Below are 12272 nucleotides of genomic sequence, written 5' to 3' on the forward strand. Positions count from 1 at the left end.
GAAAATTTTACAGAGAGAAAAAGAACAAATATTATAAATAAATCACATCAAGGAAGTTTGAAGGCAAAACTAAAAATAATATCACAACATGAAAGAAAAAGAAGAAGAAATGGAATAGAAGGGCGGCGACGATTCATATGCAATTGAAGACGTACGATAATGTTTGCGAGAATGGGTCGAAATACTTTTTGGGAGAGCTTAACGATTTTCTTAAAACCCCAATTTACACTATGCTTAAGATAAAGCCAATTTTGGGTCAACACCCGAATTAGTTCTCTCTTGATAGAAGGATTTGAAAATGCATAGTGCAAATAGTAGGGTTTTGGAGTTACAGTGAGTTTGTTTTCAGAAATCAAGCAAAGAAAGCTAAACTAGAATTAATTTAGGACAAAAGAGATAGGTTTCTAAATTGTAAAATGCCGCAATCTAATGAAGGATTTAAAATATTTAACCCAATTTTAGGCAACTAGCTATAAACAAAAAATGTATTTTTCGACTTAATTTACGACCTTATTTGTTATAGCTATTTTTAAATTGAATCTTTTCATATCTCACTAACATTCTAATTACCATAATTGATTCGAATAATTTGATTGATCTTTTTCTATAAAAGAATGTACTGAAAACCATGTATCAAATTTGATTTTTTTTAATATATTGTGGCTATATTTGACTAATATATGTTAAATTGTTATAAATCTTATTAAATATTCATTGCAAAAAAAAATTAATTACCTGCAATAAATTCTATTTAAACACTTTAGAAACCACTCTCTTTCTTGTTTAGTTCCCAATCAAATAAAACATAACTAAATACGGTCTGTTCTAAGCCAATTGTCATTAAATCAATATGTAAATAGGGAAGATTACTTAAATGATAATAAGTAAGTACTAAGCCAATTTATTGATGGGGAACTTAATTTTATCCCTGAACCAAATGTACAAAGTTAGTTTTTGGTAAATAAAATTTTGATTTTGTTGTAAACAATTTCAAAGTGTAAAGGAAGTATATGCACACAGAGAAGAAATGAGCCGAATCACAAAAAAAGAAAGAATTGTAAACTTGTTATATATATCTAATGTAATATGCAGCAAAATGTTATTTTTGGATAGGGAGCAAGTAACATGTTTGTTGCAATCATGCTATTTTCTCGAAATTTTTGTATTTCATTTCGGAATGCATTTTGTGTTTGGCGAGAAAACAACATATGTATTTGCAGCAAAAATTTACATCATACAAAAATAACATTTTACTCTTAAAACATGTTTGAGGTGATCATATTGCTTCTTGACATTTTATTATCCAACCAAAGAACAAACTTGGAACTGTTTGGTCAATTGTCAATTCTATGTTTTTCTCGTAAAAACTACACAGAAAAATTATTGCCCTAGTCCAACCTATATTTTGGACACAAAATTTACGTATTATTAAGGACACATTTTTTTTACAGAAAGAAGTTTTAATTAAAAGAAAGTTTAAAATCATCATTGAAATAATGTACAGAAAATATGGCCAAAATATTTCCAATTAAAAAAATTGTTTGAAATTGAAATCGCAATCAAATAAAAAAATAATTAATACAATTAACTTTTTAATTAAATTATCACAATTAATTTTAATTAAATAAAAAATATAATAATTTAAATTGAATTTAAACGAATTTGTTTGGGAATAATTAGTTTTACTATATATTAAAATTTTTACTCTCTGTAGGTTAATTAAACAAAAATCAAACTATAATTATAATCGGAGAATTCATAGAAAAGTAGAAACTCTTATAAAATTACAAGAAAATTTATTCAAATAATTATGAATAAATAATAATAAATTGAGTTTTTCGAACAAAATCAAAGAAGCCTATTCTTTGGCTGGTAATCAAATCATTAGGGGAAGATCAAACTCGTTTTTGAGTGCACAGATAATGAAACATATAATTGAAACTGGAAAAACTTTATAGTTTATTTATAAAGAAATTTGTCCTTAATGTAGACTCTAGATTTAAAATATCTTCGGAAAAATATATTTATTTTAACGAAGCTGCATCATTGGCTCGAATTGATTACCAGAAACCCTTCAGTAAGGACTAGAATATTTGAATTCAAGTAAAATTTGAGTGTATGCACTTCAATACGATAGAATTTATACAATGCAAAATTCGTTACATTTTCGCCGTTGTGATGAAAAATTTGGAAATTAAATACAAATATAATTCATTTAAGCACATTCTGTACCCAATAAAATCGCTTTGTTCCTAGTATGTGTTTCAATTTGGTTGGAGTTTTCGGATCTTGGGATTTTTCTTTGGTTGGAACGCTATGTACATTTCAATGCCAATAGCAAGTTTAAAATTCTTTTTGTGATGAAATTTTTGGGAATGGAATTTCTGATTTTTTTCGCATTAGTTTCTTTTTTACAAAACAGAAAATCAAACATAAAACACAAATGCTTGCGAATTCTTGCTGTTGATTTGAGTCGAATCTTATGAATTTCCACAAAAAAAAAAAAAAAAAAACACAAAATATTTTTGTTGATTGTTGCTGTTGTTGTTGGTATACTTACATCACACCCAAAATTTTTTTAAAATAAAATTTATATTTTAAAAATTATTTTAAAATAAAACTTTGCTTTCGATTTTACTGAGAACCAAATCAGATAGTTAATTGTTTTGTGTTTGGTGTAAAAACCAAGGTACACATCACCCTAGTACATTGGTTTTGGGGAAATATCGATAAGTGACTTAGTTCAAGGTAAAATCAGTCTTTGGGTATACGTGATTAGTTTCTTTTCAATCTCATTTTGAGGGGGATCTGGGGAATGGTGTTTTTGGAGGGTTTCTTTTTGTGCAGTGTATCTGGTGTATGGGGAAAGTATTCCTATGATGATTTTTATTACCTTCATGGCTTTGTTTCTCTGAGAGTCCGATAAAAGTTTTTGACAAACATTCAGCAGTTTGCTAGCATTTCGAATGTTGTACTCAGACTCAAAGGAAAATCAAAACCAACAATCTTGCCTAAGCTAAAACTATGCTGCCTATAAGAGCGACAAAGATGTAACCATAGCCTGAGATAATGCTAAATAATCTGCTTAGAATTTTACTTAGAAATCCAACCAGTATTTAGGCTGCTAAAGCGTGGGGATTTTGTGGTTGGTCCTGGCAACACTTATGTCTATGGGAAATTCTAGCGAATCCTTTTTGTTTTTCTATGTATGCGTCTTAAATGTGGTAATAGCTTAAGGTTATTGCTACTGTATGTTACTGTTGTTCTTGTTGTTATTTGTTGTGGTTGTAGTGGTGTAATGTGGAGTCGTGTAGCTGTAACATGCCGACTTACCTGTAGGAATTCAGTTACCGTCGTATCGACAATCATTAGTGGCCGTTTTATCAAATGGACAACTCCATTACGTACAGGAATATTGGCAGCCACTATTTCCGATAGTACAACCCCAGTGGCGTGTTTGTTGTCACCCAACAAAGTATTCGATTTCACATACACTGAGGATTTGGGAAAGAAATTTGAGGAAAAAATTAGCAACGATTAATTTGTTCTACTCATGAAATATGTTTGCTTTTGAGGATAATGGATTATAGGTTTCCCCTAACTTTGTAGGTAAGAGGTGTAGGTGGGGGACGGGCGGGCGGTGGATAATTTACTTACTTATGCCATTCTTCTCTTTAAAGAAGGTTACGGTAACTTTAATATTATCCTCAAAGGCGGCAGTGGTTTGAGGGACCTCAATCGGTGCGGCCGAAGTAAATATCACATTGTTCAATAGGACATGTCCATCGATGACTTTTTTATCCACCAAACTACTACGGGCAGTAGCCTGAAAAATTCATAAATTTTGATTATTAAGAAGATATTGTAGATTACTTGATTTCGAGATAACGGCATGAACTTAATACACCATACATTTCAAAATCAATTTTTTTTCGAAGACGAAATTGTTGACAAAGTTTTATTTTTTTCATTAAAAAATTATTTTGTCCACCATTCCGTTAAGGATCAATTAATTATTTGCGTGTATTTGTGTGAGCAATAAAAAAATCTGAAAGCCTACCTTGAAACCTTCATCTACTGGTAAAAGGAATGTGTGGCCTCCTGGTGATTGGAATAAATTTTCCTTGCCTTTTAAGGTTACTTGAGAACGATAAACTCTGAAAAAAAATAAAAATATAGACAAAAATTAGTTGCATTTTTTATTTTATTTTAAAATAAAAAAATGTATGTATAAAATATTAAGATAACTTTTTACCGAATATCAAAATTCATCCCAAAGCTTAATTTCATCTACACGGACAAGATATGAAATGACATGAAGTTGTCTTTAGATTGTTCTTTGTTAGAATGGTCTCTGATGTTAATTTTCAATTTAATTCCCTGCTATTTGGATTTAATGTAATGTAATGCTGAGTAACGTAAGTTAAACCTTTTAACCCTCTAATGCCCAATTTTTTTGCAGCTGAAAAAATGTTTTAAAGTTTATGATACGAAACCAAAAAAACGAAAGAAGAAAAATCTATACTGTAAAATAAGCCATCTGGGCTTCTAGGAGGTGAGTAGGGAACTGGTCCAGAGTATCTTTCCTCCATGTGAATCCACCTAGACTGAATACTTTCATGCCGAGTGAAAATAACCATGAATGCTAATGTCGAAGAGTTTGCATATTGATTGTCTTGCTCTGAAAGAACAGATTTCAAGACAACAACCGAATTTTTCTACAATTTTTTTTAATTTTCTTAAGGACATTTTGATAGTTTCTAGTAGTCTAAGTGTATAAATATAACCATAGCGATAAGCGTAGGCGAACAGTTGTTTCACCCAGAGAAGGAATATGATCACCTCAAATATGTTTCAAGAGCAAAATGTTATTTTTGTATGGTGACCATGTAACATGTTTGTCACTAAAATGTTATTTTCTCGTCAAATATAACAGGCTTGCCGAAATCAGATACATGATTTCCGAGAAAATAACATGGTTGCGAAAACCATGTTACATGGTCACCACCCAAAAATAACATTTTGCTCTTAAAACATGTTTGAGGTGATCATATTCCTTCTCTGGGTGTTACGAGTAACGACTAGATGTGTGTCGCAAAATTAAAATCTATTCTATGTCCTTGGTGGAAAATGGTATAGTGTTGCCATAGTTTATCAATTTGTTTGAACTCAACACCAGGCATTGTTGGTGCCTGGCCATGAGGACATAATTTTATCTTCAGATAATTGAACTAATAACAAAATATTACATGTTTTTATTCAACCATGTTATATTGTCATCAAAAACACTCGGAAACCGGAAAAGAGGAAATTTCTGCCGACAAGCTTATTGTAAATATTTGTCGTCGCGGAAAAAATGTATCGCCTATTGCCTTTCGCTATTGTTATATTTATACACTTATTTTGAAGCAACTATAATATAATATTTCATAATTATTTTTAAACAATAATGAAATAAATAATATAAATAATAAATTAATCAATAATAATGTAAACCAACCTTAAACGATGATCGTCTCCTATATCGAGTAAATCAGACTGTTGCAAAAATTGAAATGCATCTGGATTGGTGATTTCCGTTTTACTATTGGGCAGAGGTGTAAGTGGTACTAAAACTTCATCTATAATATGCATTACCTGAAATAAGACGAATTAAAAACAAAATGAAACAATATTCTCTCATGGAATGAGTTCATCCTTTGGAGTAAAATGGAAACTTACTTGTCGTTTACCCAAATGATTTGTCATTTCCACCGACAACGATGGTATAATACGGGCATTATTCACATAGATATCACCATTACGATTCTTTGTTATATACAAAGGAGGATTACCATCCATATCGGAAGGTATTGTCTTTGTTAATTGATCCTGAGCCATGGCCACAGTAGCTGAAAGAACACAGACAAAAGCAGGATAGGTGAGTAATATTATACGTCAATTTTACAAAAAAATACATATATTGAAATCTAGAGTGCGAAGCCTTTAAACCTGATTGTTATTCAAAATATTGACAGCTTTTTGTTGGCTAATGACGTTTTTTTTTTTTTAATTAAACAATTAAGCTTTTACTATTTGCTTTATTTTTATTCGTACTCACCCATATGATAAAGGACATATGTCTCTTTCTTCTTGTGGCGCTGGAATGCCTCATTTGTAGGTACAAATATAGTGCAGGATCTTAGTGATAATGTGGAATTCGCAATTGGATTTGCCTCCAGCAAACTATAAAACTGTAACGAGACAAAAAAGATAAAGACAAGTTTTTATTAAATGAGTTCTCGTACAAAATGGCTTACATGTCTGATACAAAAAGTTTTTTTTTTTTTACTTTTAATAGGGTGATAGTAGTAGTCTAACTAACTACATTAAGAGTATTCACTATAAAATGGATTCAGATGAAATACCAAACTGTACTAAATAGACATTGTGTTTCAAACAGTGAACATGGATGTATGTACCAGAGAATGAAGTGGCCAAATCGCTTCGTCGACTATTTTTGGCCAGTCGATGTTGCCGTCGATAATGTTGGGTCATCTCGACTAAAATGTATCCGCCAATTAATGAAAATATATTTCTTAAAGTGTGAACATTTTGATTATAATTATGTTTTTTTTTTGCCGAATTTTATCCTAACTAATGCAATACTATGTTTCCATAAGAGTTTAACAAAAGTCATGTTGAGCAAAGATAATTAAAGAAGTAAGGAAAGTCTAAAGTCGGGCGGGGCCGACTATATTATACCCTTCACCACTTTGTAAGTCCACATTTTCGATACCATATCAAATCCGTCCAATGTGTTGGATGCTATATGAATCCATACACATATATTCTGTATATCTGAGCAGATCTGTACAGAGTTCTGCAATACTTATAGATTTTACATTTAAGTCGGCTAATGCGCTGAGGTGGAACACAATGTTAGTAAAAAAAAAAGAAAACATTTAAATATGAACCAATTTTGAGGCAACTTCGCAAAAGTGTATTTATGATTTATCGGTCGATAGATGTGTAATAGAGTAGTAGGAAAATTTGAGTCATTTTGATAAGTTTTCGACTTGGCAGTGGAGATTTGATAAGGAAAATGTAGGTATTTCGGCCAGTTTTGCCTAAATAGGAAAAACATATATATGGAATCTATATCGAAATCTGAACCGATTGCAATCAAATTTCACATGCATAGTTACTATGTTGAAACTACTCCCTGTGCAAAATTTCACGTAAATCGGATAAAAACTTTGACCTCTGTGGTCATATGACGGCAAATCGGGCGAAAGATATAAATATATGGGAGCTATATCAAAATCTGAACCGATTTCAACCAAAATAAACACGCATATACAGAACCTTAATTCTACTGCCTGTGCAAAGTTTCAAGTTCAATTCTACTTCCTCTGCAAAATTTCACGTAAATCAGAGTAGCACTTTTGCCTCTGTGGGCATATTAGTCCAAATCGGGCGATTGACATATATGGGAGCTATATCTAAATCTGAACCGACTTCAACTAAATTTTGCACAATTAACGATACTATAAAACGTACTCCTTGTGCAAAATTTCAATCAACTCAGGGCAAAACTCTAGCTTTTGAGGCCATATAAATCCAAATCGGACGAAAGATATATATGGGAGCTATATCTAAATCGGAACCGATTTTAACCAAATTGAGCACACTTAACGATACTATTAAACGTACTCGTGCAAAATTTGAAGCAAATCAGGGCAAAACTCTGGCTTTTGGGGCCATATAAGTCCAAATCGGTCGAAAGATATATATGGGAGCTATATATAAATCTGAACCGATTTAGCTGATATTTGGAAGTTTTTACGGGACTGACAAAACATTCAGATGTACATAATTTGAAGAACGTCGGTTCATAAATACGTGAATTATGATCAAATCGGTGATAACTATATATGGCAGCTATATCTAAATCTGAACCGATTTTTTCCAAAATCAATAGCGATTGTCTTCTACCCGAAGAAATACGTTGTGTAAAATTTGAGGACGATCGGACTTAAACTGCGACCTGTGCTTTGTGCACAAAATTACATAAACAGACAGACGGACGGACAGACAGACAGACAGACGGACATCGCTCAGAATTTAATTCTAAGCCAATCGGTGTACTAAAAGATGGGTCTATGACAATTATTTCTTGGCGTTACATACAAATGCACAAACTTATTATACCCTGTACCACAGTAGTGGTGAAGGGTATAATGAATAGTTTATCATCAGATGTTTTGTACATTTAGTCTCATTGCGGTTTGGATACTTTTAATTGGATAATTGACCAGAGCCGCAGCTGTCAAAAAGGGTTCGACTTCATTCTTTGGTATGTACGTGTGTATCTTTGCTATATTCAATATTCTTGGTTGTAAATAATGTCGATGAAATAAAGTGAGTACCCCTAATATATTTGTCTGCTCAAGTGTGAAGAAACCGAAATTCATTTTGGATGTTGTCAAAATAATTCTGTGTACTGACTGCAATGTACTATCAAAAAAGTTGAACAAAGACAAAGACAATAAAAAGAATAGGTTACCCAATGCAGAGATGTATCATGAGTGGCTGTTAGTGCTACATGAAGGTGACATCATTTTGATCAGGACGAGTATAACATTGGAATTTTTCACATGCATTCACCCAATGCAATAAGGATTACAAATACAATGTGAGTTTATCCAGACTAATAAAAATTACATTGTTTTTTAGTCTTGTAATAAAGTTTTTCTTTTTTTCATAAAAATTACAATAAACATACAGTTTTATTCCATGTCGGTGAAATCAATTGACGGAAGAAATTATTGTCATATCCCTTAGGATAATTCAACAAATTTATTTTAGAATATTTGATTCAATTTGGCTCTTTAGATTATGCAGAACACAAATATATCTGAATCTACAACACATTTCCGAAGTGGGTACCCACGGTCTCATAAAATTTTGTACCCATTTGGGAGATGTCCAGTTATGGGAGGTTAATTTTAATGTACTAATATAACAATATGGACACGAAAAAAGAATGCACTAGGGTAATGTGTTAGTGATACGGCGAATAGTTGGAATGGTTGGGAAGATAATTCGGCTATTAAAGATCATCTTCTAGAATATTTATATGATGATGTCACTTAGATAATATGATTTCTATAGAAAATACTTTTGTCACTCACAAATCAATAGCTACCAAAAAATGTGATATTTCTGTAGCGACTGAAGCCCATCCTTGTAGAGAAAAACACCCTCAAGCCTGAACTCACAAGGAAAACTTTCTCGTATTGGAGAAATATGAATTTGGGGAAATTTCTATGAACTGAAATAAAGTTCTATAAACTCCCTTTTTTTAGTGGGAGCCATCGTGGTGCAATGGTTAGCATACCCGCCTTGCATACACAAGGTCGTGGGTTCGATTCCTGCTTCGACCGAACACCAAAAGTTTTTTCAGCGGTGGATTATCCTACCTCAGTAATGCTGGTGACATTTCTGAGGGTTACAAAGCTTCTCTAAGTGGTTTCACTGCAATGTGGAACGCCGTTCGGACTCGGCTATAAAAAGGAGGTCCCTTGTCATTGAGCTTAACATAGAATCGGGCAGCACTCAGTGATAAGAGAGAAGTTCACCAATGTGGTATCACAATGGACTGAATAGTCTAAGTGAGCCTGATACATCGGTCTGCCACCTAACCTAACCTAACCTAACCTAGTGTGAGCACGGTGGGTTAGATTGGTGGTCATGGTCAAGGAAGGATACAGACAGTTGTGGGTGTCGTTACGTATTATTATACCCTTCCCCATAGTATGGGGGTATATTAACTTTATCATTCCGTTTGTAACACATCGAAATATTGCTCTAAGACCCCATAAAGTATATATATTCTGGGTCGTGGTGAGTCGATCTAAGCATGTCCGTCCGCCTGTCCGTCCGTCTGTTGAAATCACGCTAAATTCCGAACGAAACAAGCTATCGACTTGAAACTTGGCACAAGTAGTTGTTATTGATGTAGGTCTGATGGTATTGCAAATGGGCCATATCGGTCCACTTTTACGTATAGCCCCCATACAAACGGATGCAAAATTCATCCGATCCCGCTGAAATTTGGTACATGGTGTTAGTATATGGTCTCTAACAGCCATACAAAAATTGGTCCACATCGGTCCATAATTATATATAGCCCCCATATAAACCGATCCCCAGATTTGGATTGCAGAGCCTCTAAGAGAAGCGAATTTCATCCGATCCTGCTGAAATTTGCTATATGGTGTTAGCATATGATATCTAACAATCATGCAAAAATTGGTCCACATCGGTCCATAATTATATATAGCCCCCATATAAACCGATCCCCCGATTTGGCTTGAGGAGCCTCTAAGAGAAGCAAATTTCATCCGATCCGGCTGAAATTTGGTATATGGTGTTAGTATATGGTCTCTAATAGCCTCTAATAGAAAACGATGTTAAGTAGTTTTAAGATACCTTACCATCGGTAAATATTACCACAAAGCAAGTAATTCGATTGTGGACGACAGTTTTTCGAAGAAGTTTCTACGCAATCCATGGTGGAGGGTACATAAGATTCGGCCTGGCCGAACTTACGGCCGTATATACTTGTTTTATTTATTTATTTATTTTTTTAATATTTTTAAATATTTGTTTCCTATGTCTACCTCTACCTCTTTTCCAACAAATATTTTGATAGCATTGAATAATTAATTTTTTATAATGTAAAATTTTTAATGTTTTCGTTCATGAGATCCCCTTTAAGGTTTTTCTAATTTCCTCTGTTGATTTTTAACATTTTTACTACACACAAAAAATTATCACCAACATTTTTTCAATTAAACACTTAATAGAATTTGGAAACGGATTCAATTAATATGTTAATTGATTCAATTAAATATTTAATCAAATCCGAATAAAAACCAATTAAAAAAATGATTGATATTTGTTACGTTTCCAATTAAAATATTAATTGATTCAATCAATTTGTTAATCAATTCGGAAATAATTTTCAATTACAAACGTGATTGAAAATTTTTCCGTTTCCAATTACACATGTGATTGATCCAATCATCTTTGTGATTGAAATTGAATAATTTTTAGCTATGGAAAGAGCGAAAAGAGAACAAGAGAATGGGTATTTATTCACATTGTTGAATGATGGAGAGATCAGTCTGTGGAAGTAACTCGTAGCGAACGGTTGGGTTTTTCTTTTTCGCGTAAATTGAAAAACAGGATTGGCGACATTCTGTCTGCTGCGTGCGAAATGTGTGCATAAATGCAACAACAAATCATAGCAAAGTGTTGAAATAAATAAAGTGTGCAACAACAAATGGCCACGTGGTAAAGGTTTGAAAAAATATATGGCAGAACGCATTTGAAATTACCTGTGTGGTATTGTAAAAATGGAAAACAATCTACGGTTATTGAAGGTAAGCAATTGTGAAATGTGAATACCATTTTCCATTTAAGCCTGTTTACATTAAACGGACTAAAATAATATATTTTTATTCATTTCTTTTAACATACACTCAAAAAAAAGTGAACTCTCTATTTCACTAAAGCCAATTTAACTTTATATTAGTTCATAGAATCATTATGTTTGGAAAAAGTTTATTTTACTCAAATAATTTTTTGCGTACGTTAGTTAAATGAACTAAAAAACAGGAAAAAATTATACAAAAATAAAGCATAAAGGTTTCCTAATTTCGTATTTCTCACAAAATAGTTCATTATTTCTTTAAATTTGTAAATTTTACCAAAAATGTGTCCATCATGAACTTCGTATGGCACTAAAGACATTCTTGCAATTTTGAACTCCAAGATTTCTCTTAAAACTACAAAATTTTCTTTAACAAGTGCAAAAACTTAGTTATGTCTAATAAATTTTCTTGAATTTGTCGAAAAATATTTACTTATTTTTACCATATCGGAGTGATGCCAGCGCTTGTAATACTGTTTAGTTAAAATTTTCTAAAAAAAATCAAAATTTTCTAAAATTAATCGAAAGTTATCTTTCCTGGTGGGTTCACTGTTTTTTCAGTGTAGTAAGCAATTTTATTTCGTGAAATTGACCAATCAACTCCATCGTTTTATCAAATATGTAAGAATATAAGAATATGTTTGCAATCAAAGGAACTTTTAAAGTTGTAAATTTTTTTCACTCCTAGTTTTTTAAAACCAAGAGCGGTATGGGTTTGTTGGAAGATTCACCTTGATGTTGCGAAGTAGCGTTTGGATTAAATTGCAGTTTTGTTTTACCTGCCTTTTTC

The 12272-nt window shown here is 32.3% G+C and overlaps 1 protein-coding gene and 1 long non-coding RNA gene across 10 annotated transcripts in view; one reads left to right on the forward strand and one right to left on the reverse strand.

The window, feature by feature from the left end:
• Positions 1 to 12272, reverse strand: part of Fas1 (fasciclin 1 Fas1 domain-containing) — a 95523-nt gene that overhangs the window by 23586 nt on the left and 59665 nt on the right. For all 9 annotated transcript variants that reach the window (XM_075295643.1, XM_075295632.1, XM_075295637.1 and 6 more), the window contains 6 exons: positions 6101 to 6233; positions 5722 to 5891; positions 5501 to 5637; positions 4061 to 4157; positions 3658 to 3826; positions 3334 to 3494 (listed from right to left, as the gene is read on the reverse strand). In XM_075295643.1, coding sequence (XP_075151758.1) covers positions 3334 to 3494; positions 3658 to 3826; positions 4061 to 4157; positions 5501 to 5637; positions 5722 to 5891; positions 6101 to 6233 — 867 coding nt within the window. The remainder of the gene's footprint in view (positions 1 to 3333; positions 3495 to 3657; positions 3827 to 4060; positions 4158 to 5500; positions 5638 to 5721; positions 5892 to 6100; positions 6234 to 12272) is intronic.
• LOC142219801 (uncharacterized) lies at positions 8450 to 8915 on the forward strand. Its single transcript, XR_012717778.1, has 2 exons — positions 8450 to 8677; positions 8770 to 8915. It is a non-coding gene; the product is annotated as an uncharacterized LOC142219801 (long non-coding RNA).

Source organism: Haematobia irritans, chromosome 1 (genome assembly GCF_050003625.1).
Source record: "Haematobia irritans isolate KBUSLIRL chromosome 1, ASM5000362v1, whole genome shotgun sequence".
Lineage (NCBI taxonomy): Eukaryota > Metazoa > Arthropoda > Insecta > Diptera > Muscidae > Haematobia > Haematobia irritans.